This window comes from Carassius gibelio, chromosome B4 (assembly GCF_023724105.1).
Source record: "Carassius gibelio isolate Cgi1373 ecotype wild population from Czech Republic chromosome B4, carGib1.2-hapl.c, whole genome shotgun sequence".
NCBI classification, from domain to species: domain Eukaryota; kingdom Metazoa; phylum Chordata; class Actinopteri; order Cypriniformes; family Cyprinidae; genus Carassius; species Carassius gibelio.
In genome coordinates, this window is record NC_068399.1 from 12,292,452 (window position 1) to 12,316,074 (window position 23,623).

General features: G+C 35.9%; 3 protein-coding genes across 5 annotated transcripts; 2 read left to right on the plus strand and 1 right to left on the minus strand.

Annotated features, from left to right (window-relative positions):
- The first annotated feature begins 124 nt into the window (after nt 1-124).
- Nucleotides 125-14,873, plus strand: itih2 (inter-alpha-trypsin inhibitor heavy chain 2). Its single transcript, XM_052554397.1, has 20 exons — nt 125-304; nt 430-471; nt 1,080-1,118; nt 1,445-1,617; nt 1,693-1,797; nt 2,731-2,893; nt 2,969-3,205; nt 4,409-4,525; nt 6,574-6,742; nt 7,889-8,014; nt 8,119-8,300; nt 9,208-9,393; nt 9,476-9,615; nt 11,136-11,314; nt 11,655-11,795; nt 12,586-12,699; nt 12,785-12,983; nt 13,857-14,029; nt 14,137-14,248; nt 14,343-14,873. The coding sequence occupies exons 1-20, from the start codon at nt 215-217 to the stop codon at nt 14,488-14,490; spliced, it is 2,835 nt and encodes a 944-aa protein (XP_052410357.1). The 5' UTR covers nt 125-214; the 3' UTR covers nt 14,491-14,873.
- kin (Kin17 DNA and RNA binding protein) lies at nt 14,596-17,811 on the minus strand. Its single transcript, XM_052554398.1, has 11 exons — nt 17,574-17,811; nt 16,981-17,075; nt 16,847-16,890; nt 16,618-16,740; nt 16,252-16,436; nt 16,082-16,176; nt 15,893-16,010; nt 15,660-15,779; nt 15,482-15,581; nt 15,301-15,401; nt 14,596-14,987 (listed from the first exon to the last, which is right to left on the minus strand). Exons 1-11 carry the CDS (start codon nt 17,685-17,687, stop codon nt 14,925-14,927), a joined length of 1,158 nt encoding a protein of 385 aa, XP_052410358.1. The 5' UTR covers nt 17,688-17,811; the 3' UTR covers nt 14,596-14,924.
- A 14-nt stretch (nt 17,812-17,825) lies between these two features.
- Nucleotides 17,826-22,242, plus strand: atp5f1c (ATP synthase F1 subunit gamma). 3 transcript variants are annotated; one of them, XM_052554400.1, is made up of 9 exons: nt 17,826-17,958; nt 18,372-18,406; nt 18,601-18,732; nt 18,847-19,051; nt 19,175-19,318; nt 19,408-19,472; nt 20,133-20,288; nt 20,402-20,498; nt 22,027-22,242. In XM_052554400.1, the coding sequence occupies exons 1-9, from the start codon at nt 17,918-17,920 to the stop codon at nt 22,028-22,030; spliced, it is 879 nt and encodes a 292-aa protein (XP_052410360.1). In that variant the 5' UTR covers nt 17,826-17,917; the 3' UTR covers nt 22,031-22,242. The 3 variants fall into 3 exon arrangements, with proteins under 3 accessions (XP_052410360.1, XP_052410359.1, XP_052410361.1); XM_052554399.1 differs by lacking the exon at nt 22,027-22,242 and adding an exon at nt 20,787-21,268; XM_052554401.1 differs by lacking the exon at nt 22,027-22,242 and having other exon boundaries at nt 20,402-20,502.
- The last annotated feature ends 1,381 nt before the right edge of the window (nt 22,243-23,623 follow it).

Genomic DNA, 23,623 nt, shown 5'->3' on the forward strand with positions numbered 1-23,623 from the left:
AAGAGTGTGATATGTGTCATTCCTTTCCGGGATTGTGTTTGTTCATCTGCTGCTCAGGTTTCAAAGGTTCGTTTCTCTGTTTTTTTTTTTTTGGTTAAGCGGAGCACAACAAATATTGACGAGGCTCAGAGGCTGATCATTCAGCCTCAGTCACTGTGTGTGTTTACTGTGCTCGCCGTTTTGTGGTTTCTCGAGTGGATTTTTTTCTGGTTCCATGAAGACCCCAGCTCTTCTGTGCTTCCTGCTCTTTTCTCAGAGCTGGGCTTTCGAGTTTATCATCGATGGGGAGTGGGAAAGTGAAACAGTAAGAGTGAAAAAGAAAAGCAAGATTAAAAGAGGCAAATTTATGTGCATGCGTGTTGATGTCAGTATACTGAATGTGTATCTAAATTGAAAGCTGTATTGTGTGTGTGTATCTTATTTTGTTAGTCAGGTCCTTTGGATCAGTACCACCAATCTGGGAGATACAGGGTAAGCTTAAAAATATAAATTTATATGTGACATTTAAACAGAAATAGCCTAAAATAACTTCAGAATTTGTGTGTTATAAAAAGAGTTAATGTAGTTTATTTTTTTCCCAAGATGTTGATCAGTTTGAAATGTTTTAATGTGATGATAGTGTCACTGAGGCCTTCATTGATTTTCATTGATCAAAGAGTCAGGTGTAAGTCCACCAGTCCATGCGGTTGTGTCAGACTTACTTTAACTGAATATTTCAAATTAATATATTGAGTCTGATTTAGTTTTAAAGTGATGTGCAGAATTTTTTGCCAATAAATTACAATTTACATAATTTAAAAAGGATATTATAATACTGATATAAATATTTATATTTGCACGTGGTTACAAAAAAACAAAACGAAACAAAAAATATGCTCATACTCATACTGTATGCAATTTAATTGGACTTCCTGAGGGGGACAATTCATATTTCTTTGTTGATCATTTGTTGGGGAAGGTACCTGGACATTTATAATTCAGACCTTTCTTTCTTTTGTAAAACAAAACAGTGTAAACACATCATTTTTTAAAACTTCTGAATTGAACTAATCATTTTTTTCTTCTATTTTCGTGTGTAGAGGAACGTTTTGACCAATGGAGAAGAAGAGGATTTTGAGGTAATTGTGGTCTTGTTGTTGCACTTTAATCTTATCTACTAATCGACTGGCTTGTTTAAAGGTTATTGACATTCCCTCTGCCGCTGTTCTCTTTCTGCTAGAGACATTTTCCCCAAATGCCGAAAGATTCAGTTTTGCATGTTTGATGTTTGCTACTTTCACTCAAGCCAAAAAATGCCAGAAAATATTGCATTTCAAACTAGAAAAGGACGTTTCTCAGGACACACTTTATGTCTTTATGTGCTATAAGGTAAACAGATGGTTTCTGTGGTCTTAATGGTAATAGTTTGATTGATGTATTGGGTTTTGGTTATTTGTGTACGCAGGCAATTCAAGGCAATGACATCACAATCAAGAGCTATAAGGTGGAGAGCAGAATCACGTCGCGGTTCGCTCACACCATAGTCAAGAGCTCTGTGGTCAACTCAGGCCCAAACGCCCAGAGCATCGGCTTCAACGTGCAGATCCCCAAACGGGCCTTCATCAACAACTTCACCATGTGAGAGCATTAACACAGACACAAATACACACAAAAACACATCAGTTCCCTGTGTGACCGATGGCTGCTTATCAGGAATGTCAACGGGATCCAATTCGTCGGCTCAGTAAAGGAGAAGACAGTGGCACGAAACCTTTACGCTCTGGCAAGAGCTCGTGGGAAAGCAGCCGGCATTGTCAGGTATGGCTTTTAATCCATTAATTCACACTTTCTTTTTTACACTATATACTACATATTATAATATGCAAATATACGTTCAGTATTTATTGTATATTTGGTTTTATATTTCTATATTGCAGATTTGTATATTTAATTAATTATTTCAAAATACACTGAACAAAATTATAAACGCAACACTTTTATTTTTGCCCCCATTTTTCATGAGCTGAAGTCAAAGATCTTAGACTTTTTCTCTGTACACAAAAGGCCTATTTCTCTAAGATATTGTTCACAAATCTGTCTAAATCTGTGTTGGTGAGCACTTCTCCTTTTGTCGATATAATCCATCCCCCCACAGGTGTGGCATGTCAAGATGATGATTAGACAGCATGATTATTGCACAGGTGTGCACAATTAAAGGCCACTCTAATATTGTGTTTTATCACACAGCACAATTTACACTTATTATTATTATTATTATTTTTTAAGTATCTTCTGCTTATCAAGGCTGCATTTATTTGATTTAAAATATTATAAAACCAGTAATATTGTGAAATATTGTTACAAGTTATATAATTTAATAATATACTTTATTTCTGTGCTGGCAAAGCTGATTTTCCATCAGCCAATACTCCTGTCTTCAGTGTCACATGATCCTTTAGAAATCACTGTAATATGCTGATTTATTATCGTTGTTGGAAACAGTTCTGCTGCTTAACGTTTTTAATAAAAATAGAGCATAAAGACTAAAATTGTTACCAAAGATTTGTGACCCTGGACCACAAAACCAGTCATAAGTGTTAATCTTTTTTTTTTTTCTTTTTTTTTGAGAGTTATAGATCATCTAAAAGCTGTTTAAATAAGTTAGGATAGGACATTTATGACTGGTTTTGTGGTCCAGGGTCACAGTTCTGTTTTGTTTAAACGCTGTTCTTGTTTAAACTTTTAACTCAGGACTAACTCTCAAGCAATGGAGATGTTTAAGACGGAGGTGCATGTTCCTCCAGGCAACAAAGTGGAGTTTGAGCTGCACTATCAGGAAATGATGCAGAGGAAGCTGGGCGTCTACCAGCACACGCTACACTTACAACCTGGACGTCTGGTTCCTCAGCTGCAGGTCAGTTTCACACACCGCACAGAAATATACACGAGTTGTGTTTCATGTGTTTTGTTGATGGTTGTATCTCTCCAGGTGGATGTGTATATATTTGAGCCCAAAGGTATCAAGTTTGTCACGGCCTCTAACACACTGGGGCAGCGACTTGCAGATTTGGCCAAAATCACCCATACAAAAGAAAAAGCCCACATTGTGTTCAAACCAACCCTACAGCAGCAGCGCAAGTGTGAAAACTGCACAGAAAGTGCAGTGGATGGTGTGTTTACTGTGAAATATGATGTGGAGAGAGAGAGCAATGCTGGAGAACTTCAGGTACGGATGCACATTCACTGTTAATAGTTGACATACAAAATCCCTATCAGGTGTAAGTCCATTTTACCCAGCGCTGGGTGATATCTGGGTTAAAAACAACCCAGTGCTGGGTAAAATATGGACAAACCCAGCCATTGGGTTATTTTGACCCAGCGTCAGAAGGTTGACTTAAACATTTGACCCAACTCTTGGTTGAAAACAACCCATTTGCTGGGTTTGCCATATTTTACCCAGCACTGGGTTGTATTTAACCAAGCATCTAAAAAATGCATTTTAATATCAGATATAGATACATTTAATAAAGACTGGTCACAGCACTTGCATATTTTTGCTCTTTTGTTGATTCTGATTGCTTCTAATGTCCTTGTAAGTCACTTAAAATAAATTAAATAAAAGCATCTGCTAAATGACTAAATGTAAATGTCAAATTCAGGGTTATTGTAGTTAAATTAAAAATAAAATGTAAAAAACTATCTTTACTTGAAATAAAAGAAACACTAATTAGACTAAAGGCATCAATTCTTACTTTCTTATTTCACTGTATAAATAAACTAAACATTTATATATATATATATATATATATATATATATATATATATATATATATATATATATATATATATATATATATATATATATATATATATATATATATATATAATGAAGAAAACTAAATAAATTTTGACTAAAATTATTTTAGGGAATTATGGAAAATTTAAATGAATGCAAAAGATTATATATATATATATATATATATATATATATATATATATATATATATATATATATATATATATATATATATATATATATATATATATATATATAGATATAGATATAGTTTCAAAATAATACTGAAATAACACTGATCTATTTGATTTTTTTTATTAGTTTTTATCCTGAAAAAAAGGATATCTTCTATTTTACTTTTTTTTTTTATCCAATTCAAATTAATACAATTTTATTACATAATATATATTTGCACCTGCCTTAGTTTAAAAATTTGGTTGCGAAAATTGCAAACCTTATACAAAATAATTGTACAATCAACCAGCTCATACTTCATAAAATTGAATTAGACCTCCTGAAGATGACCATTAACTTTATATAATAATATACTCTATTGTACGTACAGTATGCTTTCATGCTTTTTACTTCATTCCCTGCCATTATTCAAAATGCACTGTATTTTCTATCTCTCAGGTGTCTGACGGTCATTTCGTTCAGTTTTTTGCTCCATCTGATCTATCTCCTCTCTCCAAGAACATTGTTTTTGTCATCGATGTGAGTGGCAGCATGTGGGGGCTGAAAATGAAACAGGTATGGTCCATGGATGAGTCTAACCTGCAGATACCAGGAGATTTATCATGTCTTCTCCTATCAGCATGTGCTTTTTGTTGAATCCAATGTGTGATGATGATCCATTACATAAAAAGTCTAAACATAGATGCGCCTTCTTATGGAACAATGGAGAACTGCGTTTTTAATGTTAGTGTTGCCACCATGTGGTCATAAAATAAATTGTAGGTGATTATGAAATCAGTTTACTTTCTTAAAACCCGTTTCAAGTCTTATTATATACTATCAGAGGTGGGTAGTAACGAGTTACATTTACTTCGTTACATTTACTTGAGTAATTTTTCGGGGTAACGAATACTTTTCGGAGTATATTTAAAGATGGGTACTTTATACTCTTACTTGAGTACATTTTTTGGGAAAAATCTGTACTTTTACTTCGTTACTGTGGGCGACGCCCCTCTCGTTACTTTATCTTAATGCAATAAATGCTTCAGTTTATTCCAAACGCGCCGTCTACTTTTCTCTGGACAATGAGCGATGCTCATTCGCGAATGATTCATTCTTTTGAGTCAACTCTGTTCAAAGGCTTGATCAAACCAATTGGCAAACGAGTGAATTGGTTCATGAATCAGTTTGATTGAGTCGTTCAGTTCCATGCTGCACGCGCTGAGCTCTGAAGCGGTTCACTCAGAGTTGTAACGTTTAAGAATATTAGCAGCGTTGAAAACGGGGCTATGGAACTGCACTGAATTGAAAGCTAATCTGCAAAGGCTATTATTTGCTTGCGATGGAGATCCTTATTAGATGAACGCGTGTGCTGTCTACTGTTTAACAGGTAATAACTTGGGCTACATTCGATTACAGTACACGATACCACTGTGACATTAGTTTGTTGTACGTGTGTGGCTTATAACAGGTTGAATGCAGCTTCCAAAAGACAAAGAATAGCCGATTAAGATTTTATTAATTTTAATACAATCACACCAGTGCGAGTACGTTCAGCAAGTCATATCATCAGCTGCTAAATTCAGATCTGTGATCGCTTGCTGGCGCTGAGCCAGAGACAGACGCGTTTTTACAGCGCTGCGCATTATAACCAATCACACACGGTTCTGTTGAGCTTTTGAATGCAATGGCCAATCAGAGGTGTTCCGATGAGTCATCGCTGAAATGCCGGTGCTTCCTTCACTCGCTCACTTACTGAATACCTCTTTCTGCCGAATTCTCTCGTCAGAAACAACAAAGTGCAGATGTGTGTACGAATCTATAATTAAGATATTGATTTCACAGTGTTAACAGTTTCAGTGATTTTAATGGTAGTTTCTGAGAGTGAATGAAATCTAGACTGTCAGTGAAAATTATGTTTAATAATGTAAATGTTATTTGCTCTCTTTCTGAACAATGAAAGATTAGTAGCAATATTTATATCACATTAACTTTCAATGTTAAATTCACATTTAAAATAAAGTCAGTCGTATTAAAAATATGTTATGGCATGATACCTATATTTGTTACTTAAATAAACAGACAGGGTTTTATAATAAATTACATAAATTGGATTAAAGGCTGATGAAATATATACATTTATACACACACACATACATTACATACATTTTTTGTCTATATATCTATATAAAAAAAGGCTCTGTATATATGACCCAAAGTAACTAGTAACTAACTACTTGAGTAGATTTTTTATCCGATACTCTTTTACTCTTACTCAAGTAACTATTCAAGACTAGTACTTTTACTTTTACTTGAGTAAATATTTCTAGAATTACTTTTACTTTTACTTGAGTAAAGTTTTTGGGTACTCTACCCACCTCTGTATACTATTAATCATTCATTTTGTTAAGAACTTTTGCTAAAATATCTGAATTTGACATTTCCCTCTCTTTCAGTTAGCAAGCTAACAGCTTAGCTTATTCCAGCTAGTTACATACAAACAGCTCATTTGGTTATCTTGATAAACGCTACGCAGATATTTTGACTAGTGAATGCATTTATAATGTTATTTTAAATCTTGAGAAACGCACAAGAGCTACCTAACAGCCTGTTTTGTTTTGAAGACAGTGGAGGCGATGAAGTCTATTCTGGACGATCTGTCGATGGACGACTATTTCAGCATCGTAGATTTCAATCACAACGTCCGTTGCTGGAGTGAAGATCTGGTCCAAGCTTCCTCCATCCAGGTGGATGAAGCTAAAAAGTACGTCCAAAGCATCAGGCCCAATGGAGGTGAGAGACACTTTCTGTAAAAAAAAAACAATAAATAAATATATATATATAGAGAGAGAGAGAGAGAGAGAAAGAGAGGTGCATAAAAAAAGAATATTGTGAAAATTTTGTTAAAAGAAGTTAAACTTTAACATATTCTAGATTCATTACATGTAAAATAAAACATTTGATATTTTATTTTAATACACTTTAAAATGTAATTTATTCCTGTGAAGCAAAGCTGAATTTTCAGTGTCTTTCAGCAATGAATGTCACATGATCCTTCAGAAATCATTCTGATGTGCCGGATGTATTATCAATGTTGGAAACTATCATGATTCTATCATCAATAAAAAGTTCAAAAGAACAGCATTTATTTAAAAAAAGGAATATTTTCTGACAGACATACACTCTTAAAATTAAAGGTGCTTAAAAGGATCTTCACAGCGATGCAACAGAAGAACCACTTTTGGTTCCACAAAGAACCGTTCAGATTTGTATAATCTGAAGAACCATTTTTTTTTTTTTGGCGCAAAGAACCTTTTGTAAAAAATAAGATACTTCAGATGTTTTCTTTATGGAACTATTAAGACAAAAAAGGTTATTCTATGGCATCATGAAGCAGCTTTATTTTTAAGAGTGTAGTCTTTACTCTGATCACTTTTAGTATTACTTTCTTTCAAAAAACTAGTATTAGTTCTTTCAAACTTCTGAATGGTTGTGTATATCGTTAGATATGTATTGTAAATAGCCTAAATGCTGTTCTGTGTTCTAAAATGTTTTTTTAACATTCATTTTATTAATGGAAAAAGAATCACAGGTTCCAAAAAATATTAAGCAGTAACACGACTGTTTCCAACACTGATAATAAATCAGCAAATCAGGATGATTTCTGAAGGATCATGAGACACTGAAGACTGGAGGAATGATGCTGAAAATCCAGCTTTGCCATCACAGGAATTAATTCTATTTGAAAGTATATTAAAATAGAAAACCATTATTTCCAATCGCAATAATAATTAATTATATTCATGTTTTTTTCAGTTTTTTTAACCAAACAAATGCATCTTAAAACATCTTTAAAAACAAACAAACCTGAAAAATCTTATCTTACTGATCCCATACTTTTAAACAGCAGTTTGTCATTGACCCTGTGTTTAACGCCAGGCACCAATATCAACGAGGCTTTACTGAGAGCAGTGCAGATGCTGGTTAGAGCCACCAATCAGGGACTGGTCGACCCTCGTTCTGTGTCTATGATCATTCTGGTGTCTGATGGAGACCCCACAGTGGGTAAGATTTATTCATGTTTATATTATGCAGCAGAATATCTGTATGTCCTGAGGTTTCTTCTGGTCCTCAGTGATCTACTGTTTCTCTTTTCATGTCTTGTATAGGAGAAATAAAGCTGAGCACTATTCAGAAGAACATGAAGCGTGTGATGAGGGAGCAGTTTTCTCTGTTCTCTCTCGGTATTGGCTTTGACGTAGACTTTGATTTCCTGGAGAGAATGTCCATGGACAACAGAGGCATCGCTCAGAGGATTTATGCCAATCATGATGCAGCAGAACAATTAAAGGTTTAATACAGTGTCACAATACATGCTATCTCTTCCAAACAAAGACAAGCGACAGGACCTTTTTGATAATCACCCGTTTTATTTTATTTTCATTTTTTTCTTGCTAACCCCTCTTAAAGTGAAATGTTATTGGCTAAAAATTATGCTCATCCTCTAAAAAATATCAAATATATTACAGTTGTCTATTATTGAGACAACTTAAGTTTAAATTATTGATATATAATATAATATATATATATATATATAAAAAAGATATATTTATACAGTTATAGAAAAATATTAATCAGGATATTTTAAAGAATATATATTCAAATTCATTACATATTTCAAAATATATAGCAATTTGTGTTTAATTACAATTTTATTGTGTAAGAAGTAATATTACAAATAAATTAAAATGAACATATATCAAAAATAAATATTAAATATAAAAAAATATTAATCAGGATATATATATTCTTTAAAATATTCTGATTTTATATTCAAATTTATTAAATATGTCAAAAATATATTGCAATTCATGTTTAATTATCCTTTTAACTTTACTTGTTAACTTTGACAGCTGTAAAAAATACATTTGTTACATTTGTTACATCTGTTACATTTATCACAAAAACAAATATTTAATTGAACAAAAATGAAAGTTTTTCAGTAGAGAGCAAAGTCAGAAAAAAAGATGTGAATTTCTATATGAACTGAAACTTTTCTCATCAAATTCTTCCAAGTCCAAATAATCTGAGCTGTGCTATCCAGACAAATTTCTATATCCCTATTCACACTCAGTATGTCAGCAATTGTCTCGTTTGAGTCTATTATTGTTTTTCCACATCTGAGATGAATTGGATGTGAATGTGAATGAAACACAGCTCTTTTGAGCTTTTAAAGACTCAGTTTCTTCTCTCTCCAGACGTTCTACAGTCAGGTCTCCTCTCCTCTCCTGAGATCCATCACCATTCATTTTCCTGATAAAGCTGTGAATAGCGTGACTCAGAATCGTTTTGACAAGTTCTTCAGTGGTTCTGAGCTGATAGTGGCTGGAAAACTCCAGCCATCAGACCTCACAACACTGCAAAGCTTCACCACCGCTTCTGCTGTGAGCACCTGCACACCTTTGTCTCTCTTCAGATTTGAGAATTTAGTTTCTATGTTTAACAATAGTTGGTTTGCTTTTCTAGGCCAACATGGACCTGAACATTCAGACAGAGGCAGATATTCAGGAGTTGGACTCTGTGCTCGGCACACATCAACATTCCTTCTCTGGCTTTGCTCGGCAGATGTGGGCCTACATTACTGTCAATCAGCTACTGGCCGAACGGTGAGAGGAAAAAAACAAAAAAAAAAACAACCTTCACTTAAGGAGCAGTTCTGATAGATTTGAGGCCAAATGTGCTAATATTGCTAATTGCTAGAATTGCTACTAATTGATCAAATAAACTTTAATTTAAATTTATTTAAAATGTCCTTCTGATGAAAACGGCTAGAAAATTGCTTGTTTTGAAAGTCATTGTCATCTGTTCAAATTAACGAACAATATGTTTTTTATGTAATGTAGTGAAGTAATATTGTGAAGTAAAATGAAAAGTAGAGATACCCCATTTTTGAACATAGACGTGAATGTTCACTATCCAAACTTAAATTGTTACTGTAGAATTTATGGATGTGTTGGAATACAAACCTAAGGTCGGACTTTTTTTAAAGAAGACAATCAGCAGATTATTGCAGAAGTAAATTCATTTAAAATATGAAAGTATCAAGAAGAGTTTTAAAAGTATCAAGAAGAGTTTTAAAAGTTGAAATCTACTATGAAGAAAATGCACGGTAATGTTTTTGTATTTTATATAAAATCAGTGTTTTGCTAAATATCAAAAATTGCTATAAAACTAAAGCCTTGTGTCTAAATAAGTTATGTTCCAAATTTGAAGTTGATGTATAAAAAAAATTTAAGCTCCTGTGAGAAGTTATTAGGGCGTCTAAATGTCTAAAATTCTCCTTTCACAAAATATGAAATCCTGAGACCCAGACCTTTGCAAAGATACGTATTTTGTCACGATTATAAAATGTTTTGATTGTAAAATACCATAATACATTTAGTAATATGACACTTGACACCGCCCACTAAGGGGGAGGAGACTGACAAAAGATTTGAAAGTACCATTTCAATGGTCATGTAATATCCGACTTAAAAATGGTTTTCATAGGATGAATTTTGAGGTTGTACCCTTCAAATGATATATAATTTATGATGATTACTAAAATATGTAATAGGGATAAAAAGACCATGATTAAAAAATCCTCAAGCATTCCACAGATGGGACAGTGACACAGTAACAAAATAATTTAATTATAATGCTTCAATTATAATACTTCATTACTGACCATCACTGCTCGTGAATGTTAATTATGATTTGCTACCTGATTTGTTAAAAGAGAGATGTTGGTACATATGCCCTGGTACTGTGGCCAAATGAAATTTAATTCCAAATAGAAGATAATATCCCAAAACGTGGCGTGTACAAACTGTGATATCTCTAAAAGTAGGCAGGGCAGATTTTGTAATGTAATCTAAAACTAAGTTTCAACTTAATAGTAAACTTACTTATTTAAAAAAATTAATAAATTGTATTTGCCGAATTTGCCATGATATATTTATTTTCAATTGTCAGTCCATTTAATATGAATCATTCTGTATTTTTTCTTCTATATGTACTATGTTTGCCAAGTCTCACTTTGAATTATTTGCTGGTTTCAAAAGTAATACAAAGTATGCACAACATACATCAAAAATGAGACTAAACTTCCCTTTAATCGTACCTCTGTGGGTTTCCTCTCATGTAGCTCTCTAGCTACGACTTCATCTAAGAAGCGTAGTATCACCCAGAGGATTGTGGCCCTGGCTTTAGAGCATCAGTTTGTGACGCCTTTCACTGCCATGCTGGTGGAGGGTCACGAGCAGGGGAGGGCAGAACGACTGATCGCAGACTCGCCCAGAGACTCCAAACATGGCTGCTGCTCAGGTACCAAATCCAAGCCCTTATCGGTATTGCCAAAGGATTTATTATAGGGATAGTTTACCCAAAATGAAAATGTACTCACCCCTCGCTTGTTCTAAACATGAATTTTATAGAATGCTGGTAACCAAACAGTTGATGGCTGCTTTTGACTTCCATAGTATTATTATTATTCTTTTCATTCTTTGGAAGTAAATGGATGTTTGGATCAAAAAATGATGACAGATTTTTCATTTTTAGCTAAATTTCCTTTTAAACAAAGTATGGAAAATAATTGTTGTTCTAGTTATCTATTTATTATTAGAAGGATTATATATATCTAAAAATTTCTCTCTCTCTGTCTTAGCCACTGCTCCCTTATCTGGACCACCACAAGTGCAACAGGTGGTCTTTTCAAATCCTCCATGGCTTCTGCCTACAGTTGCTCCAAATCCCAATGAAGCAACCGGAAATCAAGACAGTTTCATTCCTGGACACATCACTGGTGGTAATGTGGCACAGTCAAACATTAACTAGGGTGTTTTTTAGGTGTTTTATTTTTCAGTAGTGCTGTCAAATGAATAATCGCGATTAATCGCATCCAAAATAAAAGTTTTGTTTACATAAATTATGTCGGTGTACTGTGTATAATTATTTTGCATAAGTATATTTCTTAAATAGGTACATGGATGTGTTTGTATTTATATATAAATAATAAATATACACAGTATACATTTTTATACAGTATACAAACTTTGTATACAGTATACAAAGTTACTTTTTCAAATAATAAATTTCAGTTACTTTGTTTTCCAATTTATTCACTGAGAGCTTTCTTGTCTCTATATTGAGAGAAATCGGGAGTAAGTGGAGAGTGCGCTGTGTAAATACAATGATTGTGGCAGTTATAGACTACATGTGAACGTGCATTTACCCATCTCACTTACCCAAAAACAGATTCAGTATTCCACAAAATTAATAAAACAGCAAGCTCAAAATATGACGCACACCTGCAATAATTATGTCAAATAACACAGATTTCCTTTATGTATTTAATCCCATTTATGTCTTTGCTGCCGACCTTCAATGCTCTAATTTTTGGTGTGAAAGAGTTTTTACATTTGCCAAAAACAAATTTTCCTCACATGCTAAGCCAGAAATGTCCACTTCAGTATTCGTTTTTCAGATATGATTTACCTAGTGCGTTTTTGGTTCACTTAAAAGCTTAAGGAATACTGCTCTACCACTGCTACATATTCCTATTGTGAATCTTTCTCATCCTTTTGATTTCATTGCAGTGGACAGTGATCCCCACTTCATCATTCACTTACCCAAAAGCAACATGGACATCTGCTTCAACATTGACTCCAAACCAGGACACATCCTCAACCTGATTTCAGATCCTGGAACTGGTAACTTTACGTTTTTTTTATCACTATAAAAAACTAAAGTCCTTTAATTATTTCATATTCCATATGTGTTTTTCTTTCTGTCCAGGAGTTACAGTCAACGGTCAGTTGGTTGGGTCTAAAAAGATGAAGAACAACAAAATCCAAACATATTTCAGCACCATCTCCATATACTCTAAAACAGACAGTGTGCAGGTTATAGTAGGAACTGACAGAATCGACCTGATGGAAGTAAAGAACAATCACTCCTTCTCCTGGGGAGCCACAGTTGAGCTCGCACTTAACAGGTATCTAAAAACAAACTTACTACAACAAAAACACCATAAATATAGGAATCTTCTTCTTCTTCTTGCTTTATGGTGGATCGCAGACTTATCAGTGCATTACCCCCACCTATCTCTCAAGAAGACCATTGACACTCCTAATGGAGATTGTAGATAAATGTCAATGGTCCACTTGAGAGATAGGTTACGGTGTCCATTTCTGCAGACTTAGGGGCCGTTCACATATCACGCCTAAAAACGCGTGGAAAACGCTAGGCGCACCGCCTTTGCTTTTTTTCCAAAGCGCTCGGGCAGTTGCGCCCCTGAGGCGTTTGCCTTTGCCTTAGCAACCATGACGTGCTCTCTCCATGAAGACTCGGAAATTTCAGCAAAGGATAAATGGATTTGCAGCTGTAAAAATCGCTTTCAGTAGCTCTGCTACTAAATTTATTTCAAAATGGCAATCCATATACAACTATGCGCTTGCGGCATTCTGAAAAGTTGAGATGTTTTTAACTCGATGCGAGCGCGTTGCGACCTTGTCACTTCCATTATAAACGCGCATACCACGCGCCTACATTGGAAATAACGAATTTAAGCGCGCAAAAGATGTGATATGTGAACGGCCCCTTAGAAATAGTGCTTATTTTGCACTTTTATTTTTAACGTTATATTTTTCCTATTTCCTATTTTAACGATGTCTTCACAACCTTTCCGGGTCTTGAACGTGTCAGTTACATTGCTGTCTATGCAGGATCTGAAAGCTCTCGGATTTCATCAAAAATATCTTAATTTGTGTTCTGAATGTGAACGACAAGTATCATGGGTTTGGAACGACATGACAGTTGTAATTAATGACAGAACTATCCCTCTAAATGCAAAACTCTTGCTTATCAGGATGAGGGTCACCATAGTGAAAGAGCAACATGTAACTGTGACGATTGACGGGAAGATTTCAGTGATGGTGCTTTTGCATCGGGTGTGGAAGAAGCATCCTGTGCAGGTGGACTTCCTGGGCATTTACATGTCCAACGACAACGAATACTCCACACAGGTTCATGGTCTCATTGGTAAGTTACTTACCGTGATATTTAAATGTATGAAACAGTGTAAACACATCATTCATCACCCCAACAAGGGTCTTGTTCTCAAAAATGGATTTTGCATCTCATAACAGGTCAGTTTGCACAGGAGCCAAAAGTGAAGGTGTACGGCGTGCATGAGGGAGCAGATCCAAAGAAGAAAGAGGCCACAATGGAAGTGAAAGGCAACAAACTATCGGTCACCAGGTATGTCACATACAAATCTCTTTTTACATTGTTTTTATGTCAGACTACTTATATTTTCCCCTTTAAAATTTGCCAATATCTGTATATCAATCAGGGGCTGGCAGAAGGATTACAGACGTGACAAGAAACGTGGTTCAGATGTCTACTGCTGGTTCATCCATAACAGTGGGAAGGGCTTCATTGATGGCAGTTACACCAGCTATATCCTGCCTCAGCTGGACAGCTTCCTGACCGCCATCTGAGAGCATGAGTCTGGCAGCTAGCTTAGGACACTTGCTAAGAGATTGGTAGAAATCTGTTGTTTTTTTATACAAGCATTGAGAAGCAACGAAAACCGAAGCATGCCATTTGAAAAAAGGTTTTTAATACTACAAGAAAATATATACAAAACATAGGAAAACAGTGATGCACATCAACCAACTGAAATTACTCAATTAAAGCCAATCAGAAACGAATTCCTGTATTATAAAATCTGACTTGAGGTTTTGCAGCGAGACATTTAATTGAAAAATTGCTTAAGGAAATATTTTAAAATCATATGCAACTGTTTTCAATGACAACAGAGATAACAATGGACAAAAAAACCACAATAAAAACCATTGGTCATTTTGTTCCAATATGTAAATCGGGTCATTTAAGAGTCTTTATTATGCACTCTGAAATAGAAGATCGAACATCAGGCCAATTTGGAGAAGTCCTCATATGCAATCCCCTCCACTGTCTTTCCTTTCATCCGACCCTAAACCAAGACAAAAAAAAGAAATGCTTGAGATAAATGGCTGTCGATCCTGGAGAACAGTTGTGCTGCAGTGGATAACACTAAACATTTTGATTCTTTGAATAGAAACTTCCAATCAAATTTTGGTTTATAAATGTATTTACCCACTTCTGATCAATTGAAGGTATCTTTGCTGCATTAAATGATTAGTTTCTAACTACATCAGTATATAGATGACTTATAGAATTGACTAGAAGCTACAACTTCATTAGGTGCAATGAATTAGAGCCAGTATTTTAATAGTGTGAAGCGACAGTTTTCCGAATGAACTTACCGAGTCTAACGTGAGTGTAGCAGAGAATTTGTGTTCATTTATGCCTTCCAGGATAGCCTCGGTGTCTTTATATTGACCATTCACAATCAAAACCCGCTTACCTGTGACAGAACGAGAGATTAGATTTAGAATTTACTTTTTCTTCTTAATTTAGTCTTCCACTTAAAGTAACATGTAATACCAGGAGCCGGAATGACGGTCTCCAAATGACTCTGGTCCAGTTTGAGCTTGTCTCCAGAGTCGACCATCTTCACCACAGCGGTGTATTTATTCTGCACTTCCTGTAAAATGGCACACAACATCACTGTAGGAAACATCGAATCCCTGTGTGTGTGCTGTAATGACAGAGCTGCAGTTACCCGGATGACTGCTTTCTTCTTGTAATACTTCTCTCCCAGTCTCTTAGTGATCACTTTCACCACAATGTTTGCTTGTATCCAGTTATCCGATCTCACAGATTTCTTCTTCTGTTCCTCCATCTGGAAGACACATGAAGGGAAAGCTCTGGTTGAATCCTAGCTGCGTGTATTTCATGAATACCGACGTTACAAAAAAAAATTGCTAAAAAGAAAAACATTAATGAAGAACATGCCTCTATTATCTCATCCAGAGCCGATTTCTTTTTTTTGTCCTTCGAGTCTCTGCTGTGGGAAGGCTCTTTCCTTTTTGCAGAGGCTGCAGCTTTAAGGGCACTAGGACCCAAAGTGGTGCTATAGAAATAAAACCAGATCGTTATTATCGCCCAAACTACAGCCATGTTGCTTTATGAGACTTGTTATACCTTGTTTTAGAAGGTCCTGCTAAAGCAATGTCCAAATTAAAAGCCACTTTCTCGTCTTCATTCATTCGCTTCAGTTCTGTGAACACCGGTTCTTCCTGTAGATACATGGACAGTTAAAATTTGAGTGAGATAAAATGCAAAAAAATAAAAATTGCAGGATGCAAACACACCTCTGGCTCCTTGCCCTCTTGGCCGCGGCGAACTTGTTCTTCGATGAATTTGGCGCTGCGTTCTTCATCGTCCAGGTCCTGTTTCTTCTTCCTCTCTAGCTCTTCCTGTCTGCGGATGGTCTCCGGATCACGATCAATGTACTGGACGTACCAGCCTTTCGGAGTCTCATCCACTTTGCAATAACCTGTATATACAATATAAATAAAACACCTACACTACGGTCGTCAAGAATGCATACATCTTTGTGTTTGAAAATCCTAAAAAAAAAAAAAAAATTATAATTCCTACTGACCTCAGATTTTGAATGGTATTTTATGTTGTGCATATCTGGGGTTTTAGTTCAATAAAATGTATAGGATGCTTGCCTTCTCTCCCAAGCCATTTGGTGAAGTCGGTGAGTGTCTCCCACTGAGTAGAGTTCATGTGAACGTGTTCCCGATGACTGATGTACTCATTATACACGATGTTATTGTGAACTCGTTTAGTCCCTGCAAAAACAAACACAGATAATATCTTAGCCTACAATAATAAAGCTATTTCACTAAATAAATTCATATAATACTGATTAATGACTTAAAAACATCTGTGGCTTACCAAAACGCCTTCGGAGCAGCTCTAAGAAGTCACTTTTGAACTCCCTATAAAATCAGAATTTAGAATCACATTTGATCTCAAAGACGGCTGGATCGATAGACGGATGTGGATCAGCAGTGTGTGCGTTGACTTACTCAGAGAAGTAGTTCAGGAACTGGTAGGGGTTCTCTGAAGCTAACAGCAGCTGTCTCTGATGAGACTCAGACATGCAGTGACACTTAAAGCCATTCTGCAATCAAGAGAGATCATGTTTGTTGACAATACTGGCAAAGTCTGGTTTTGAAACACAACCTATATTGCTCAAAATCATGCCTGGATGTTGCCCCAAAATGGTGTCTGACTAGTTTTGGACACAAATAAGACAATGATACCCAACAAAGTCATTGCTTATAAAGCACAACCATGCTGACTACACAGAGAGGTCACTTGTTTTTAAGAGGTTATCATTTTATCATTTAGCATGTTACAAGACAAATATTACATATTATAACCAAACATGAAATCTAGAAAGGCAGCAAAAGTTTTTTAACATGGTCTAAGACATCCAATAATGCTGATTATGTATAGAGGCAATGTCACGAAATGCTGAAAAATAAAAAAAATATATTCATAGGAAAATTAACACTAAGACTAAGTATTCATAACTTAAATTAGATGATAAAAAATTCAATTTATACATACAATTACGTGTTTATGAAGAATATAAGACACATGTTGACAAACTTACTTCATCTCTACACTGTTTCTGACACATCTGACAATACCAGCGCAGTTTCTGAAGACCTTTGGCTTTAATTCTGTTCCCGATCGCTTTAGGACTTAGAAAATCAGCTTTCCCCATTTTAATCAGTCCAAAATATTCAGATTTAATGAAAAATAATAACAGTCCGAGTGTCTCGACACTTCCGACTCTTTCTTGCGTGGTGACGCGAATCCCTCGCTTTGCTAACACGCGTGATTCGTCACCTATCCTTGTGTACCTCTACTATCGCGAGATTATGACGAGACCGTCTAACTGCGTTTTATTTGCGCGTGCGCAGACCGGCTGCTCTGACCTTCATTGACGTGAATATGTTCGCCAGGACCAGCGCCTCGGTGTTCCTCCCACAATGGTAGGAATTAATTGATTAGTTGAATACATAATGTTCTGGAAATATGCATTTAATGTGCGTTTCTATGTAATGAAACTAAATTGTGACAGTTGGTCAATGAAACGCGGATGCGCTGGAACAAGGACGCGGTGAACTTTAGGCCGCAGTGTCCTTAAGAAGCGTACGACAGCGCGCGACTTGACTTTTCCGTGTTTATTATAACTATTTAATATCAATACACTGCTGACTCCACATATTTGATCAAATTGTGTCCCTAAGTGTCCAATGTCATACATAGAAGTATGGGTTTTTCGGGCTATGCATTACTCACAGTGTAACTCTAGTTGCTGTCATATTTATTAATGCATCATTGACGTGGGAGATATTGTATTTATTTGTGGATGAGCTTAATTTCTATAACCCGTCTCTTGCAGTGGGCAGGTCAGGAACATGGCTACCTTGAAGGACAGTAAGTGAAGATTCCTTTTGCTGACATTAATATCTTTACAAATGCAGTTTTTGTTAATATTTATATCTTGCTAATATTTCCTTTGCGGTGATGCTGTTATACCTAACAGACAATTCTCTGACCTGTGTGTCCATTGTTCTCTCTCTCTCTCTCTCTCTCTTTCACTCTCTCACTCTCTCACTCACACACACCAGTCACCCTTCGTTTGAAGTCCATCAAGAACATCCAGAAGATCACCAAATCCATGAAGATGGTGGCAGCAGCGAAGTATGCCAGAGCTGAGAGATCCCTGAAGCCCGCCCGGGTCTATGGCACCGGTGCTATGGGTATGCAGGATATTATTATTAAAAAATGCACTTTATATTGCACCGATATCCATTTAAAACATGTTGTGATAATATGGTGATGTGATTTTTTTTTTTCTTCATGTCTTTGTTTAGCACTCTATGAGAAGACTGAGCTCAAGGCTCCAGAAGACAAGAACAAGCACTTGATCATCGGTGTGTCGTCTGACCGTGGTCTCTGCGGTGCCATCCACAGCAGCGTGGCCAAAGCCATGAAGAGCGAGATCGCCAAGCTCTCAGGTGCCGGGAAAGAGGTCATGGTTGTCAACGTGGGGGACAAACTCAGAGGCCTGCTGTACAGGTAGTTTTCTTTTCCTCCCTTTTTCATTTATTTGAAGTTTGTAGATGTATCGCAGCAGTTTCAAATACAGCTTTTTGCGATGTTCTTTGCTTGAACTCTTCCTCTGCTTCTGTGAACCGTCAGGACCCATGGCAAACACATCCTGATCAACTGTAAGGAGGTGGGCCGCAAGCCTCCCACTTTCAATGATGCTTCCCTTATTGCCACAGAGTTACTGGACTCTGGCTACGAGTTCGACCAGGGAACGATTGTATACAACAGATTTAGGTTCGACACATAATGCACATAGTTTGATACTAAAAATAGAGCCACATTTTTTTTTTATTGCTTTTGATGCTGGTTTGTGTCCTCTTTAGGTCTGTGATTTCATATAAGACGGATGAGAAACCTCTGTTTTCCACTGACACTGTTGCAAGCTCAGGTAGTGTTTCATTGTTGGGCTGGATACCCTTTATGACACGTATAAAAACAACATAATTGGACTACAAGTGAAGCCACGTTAAACATGTCTGAGAGTCCCAACATGTTTGTGAGCAGGAGTAAATCTAGGGATTCATGAGGTGTTGTTCCGTTGCTTCTCAAAAAATATTATTATTTTTGTTAAATAGTTTTATTTGAGTTTGGAATTCAATTTTTCATTGGGCATCCTCAGTTCCCCTATCATTTTTAGATCTAGATCACCTGTGACATCATCTAACACTCACTTTATGTAATCTATCCATGAAATGATGCATAGTAAATAATGCATCATCAATGTAGTTTTTTTTTCATACTGTATATTATAAGCTGCATATATAGCTGCAGTTGTACAAAGTTCACTTGTAGCCTTTAAAATAATTATTGTAATTGAAAAATAGGAAACATTTCCTAGGCATCCTCTTAGGACAGTCATATTATAATAATAATAAATGTAACAAGGAGTGCACACACCCACACACATATAAAATGTCAGTTTTTATTAGTACATCCTTATTTCATTCTAGTTGTTGTTGGGGCTTCCTTTGGCTACATTGACTGGGTTTTAAGATGTGATCCAGTGACAGCGGAACAGAATCGATCATTTGTCATGTGTTTTGTTCAGAAAACATGAGCATCTATGATGACATCGATGCTGATGTGCTGAGGAACTATCAGGAGTTTGCTCTGGTCAACATCATCTTCATGGGGCTGAAGGAGTCCACCACCAGTGAGCAGAGCGCCAGGATGACCGCTATGGACAACGCCAGCAAGAACGCTTGTGAGTCATTTTAGATGTAGTCTTGCTTTCAGTTTCAGAAGACTCTGATGGCTAGTTTCCTGTGATCATTACTAATGTTGTCACTCATACTTGAATTTTGTCCTTTCTATCAGCTGATATTATTGACAAGCTGACCCTGACCTTCAACCGAACCCGCCAGGCCGTCATCACTAAGGAGCTCATTGAGATCATTTCTGGAGCCGCTGCTCTGTAAGATGTTTTTCCTCTTTCTTTGCCCATCTCTTACCCTCATTATAACCCATGCATGCCACCTGTCTTCCTCATTCATTCATTCATTCATTCATTATTTGTATTGGGTTATGGTTTTCTAGTGCCCTGTTCTGCTACATCCATAGCATGTTTTTATTTCTTTTAGTTTTCTTAACTCATCTGTTTTTTGTGTTGTTTTTACACCACTGATTTACTAACTCACATTAATCCAATTTCCACTTTTCCCTCACTGACCTTCCATAATATGCATGCATTTACCGTTCACAGAGACTGAAGCGTGACTGAGGTAACATCCTGCAGCTGACTGTAGAATATATTGTGTGCTTGTAGAGAATAGCATTGAAAATGCTTTTTTTGTGTTCTTGCTGTCTTTATAATGTGTTTTGTTGCATGTGGTGAGAAGTTAATTTCCATAGGCCAATGGTAAAAGCTGAATGAGTTTTCAAGAGCGTATTTTTTTGGTAGAGTGTGACACACTGACTTTTAGGCCTGAAACATACTCTATATGCGTATATGCTTCAGTCATATAGAATGTTTCTGGCCTTGAACTTGACTACTATATGTTCACACCAACACAAGCGTTTGTCGCAACTAGGGCTGCACGATTATGACATCATAACTGCTGATTATTCACTTGAAATTGTGATTGCAATTATTAATTACGATTATCACGGTTACATTGAATGATGTTTATACCATTGTTTGATGCAACTGCATGCCTTATATGAAAATAAAAACGCTGAAAACAATCTAACTGAAAAACTTCTAACCCTTTTCTATAGTATTAAGCCTCAAATGTCAATTATACATCAGATTGGTTCTTTAAATTATATATTTATTAAAATAAGAATGGTATTATAATGTTATACTTAAACTAAAATGAAAACACAAATAAAACGAAGAAAGAAAATGCATCTTAAGGGTGCAGAATAACCTAAGTGGACTTTGAACGATTAATTGCCGCTTTGAACGATTATGTAATTGTGGCATCCATAATTGTAACCGCAATTAGAAATTCAATTAATTGTGCAGCCCTAGTTGCAACAATTCACATGCAATCTGCCTGTTCAGACCAGTGCTGAAAAAAATGGCAGAAAGGCTGGATGAAATTGCAATTTCACTCTTTGCCAGTAGGTGGAGCTTGTTAAACAGCAGAAATACAGCAGTAAACAAGGATGGCTGTGTGAACCTTTACACAACTTCCTCCACTGTTTATTTTGTTAGCTCTACCATATTGTAGTCTTATGTGATCACGTGTGTGTACGCATATGACCAAAACTACAAATCTTATTGGTTGAAGTCTTGTAGTGCATTTAAGAAAATTAATAAATAAGAGCACCTCTGTAAAAACTATCTTTGCCTTGACGGCATGCAGATGTTCATGTCAAACAGCTGTGCGTTCAAATGTGATTTTTTTTTTTTTTTAGTTAGTGAACTAGTCAACACTAGTGTGAACAAGCCTTTAAGTGTTAAGAATATACTAAATCTATTTCTTTTCTCATTCCAGATAAAGAGGAGCCCTGTAATCTTTCAGTGTGGTTCTGGCGGACATACTCTCCAGTTCAGTCACCTGGTGTAGAACTCACAAATATATATGTGATTTTGTTTGTACAATTATCAGAGAAAATAAACCTCTTACAGAGAAACGCCTTCCATTTGAGTTCTAGTGTATGTCCTAATCAGCTTTGATGTCCTCTTAAAAAAATAAATAAGTTTCCCGTCTCGTGCTTGTTTTTCCATTGAAATGAAAGCTTGTGAACTCTTCTTTGAAGCCGTGGGCTTGGCTACGCTCAGAGGTTATCAATACACAGAGCATTTGAAATGAAGACGTCTGCCAAAACAGAAGACGAGGTCAATACTTATAATAAACTCTCTCTGGCGTTTACGGATTTTGCTTCAAACAGTATTAAGTTACTTTGAACTGATTACTGATAAACCCAATTGACTTAACGGCATCCTTATTGTTCCTTCTTATAATTGCCAATCAAAACAAGTTTAGCCTCCTTGTTATCCATTTGAAACTCAAGCCCGGCCAGCCACCACAGTATCAGATTAAACGATCGCGCTGCGGTGTTGGGTGTCTGGATCCATGAAAGGGTGAATTTGGGGGTCACTGATTGTAGAAGAGGGTCTGATCTATTAAAGTAATGGACAAGTAGAAAGTTTGACCATATGGGTCACTCATGTATTATTTAATCAGCTGCCACTGGAGCTCAGATTCTGATGGTTATCATCTGAGAACCGATGCACATCACCATACCCAACCGTTGTTGTTTTTTTCTTCTGAAAATGTTTTCGAGTCATCCGAGTTCAGTATACATTAGAAATTGTTTAAAATATAAGAAAACTATTAAGTGTTTCAGTGCACAATTGACAATCAGGCAATAGAAAATAGTTTCATTTGTTGCATTCCATCTTTACTGTACTAGTAATATAAGTATATGATCTGACTTTGAAATGATTTTTTAGCAACAAATTGAAAATTGCTGTCAGAAATATCTTTTCAGCTTTAATTCAATCATAAAAGTTTCATTAAACATTCCACAGAGGGGAAAAAGTTGTTTCTTCTTTTTTTAATATATCAAATCTAACTCAGCTCACAAAGTAAATTATATAAATTGGTATAGAATTTTACTTATTATAACTTGTAACCATAGTAGAATTAGTACTATGGTAGACATAGATATATTAAATTAAAATGATTACAAATGATCCAAACATATATGTATCATGTCATATACAAATCTGCAAAATTCATGTGGACGTTTTTTATTTTTAACGATTCGCATAATTTATTTTCTGGGTAAATGTTTATATGAGCCTACTATAGCAGTCTGTGGCATAAAAATTTTATATATATATATATATATACATACAGTACAGACCAAAAGTTTGGACACGCCTTCACATTCAAAGAGTTTTCTTTATTTTCATGACTATGAAAATTGTAGAGTCACACTGAAGGCATCAAGGGCTATTTGACCAATAAGGAGAGTGATGGGGTGCTGCGCCAGATGACCTGGCCTCCACAGTCACCGGACCTGAACACAATCGAGATGGTTTAGGGGTGAGCTGGACCGCAGACAGAAGGCAAAAGGGCCAAC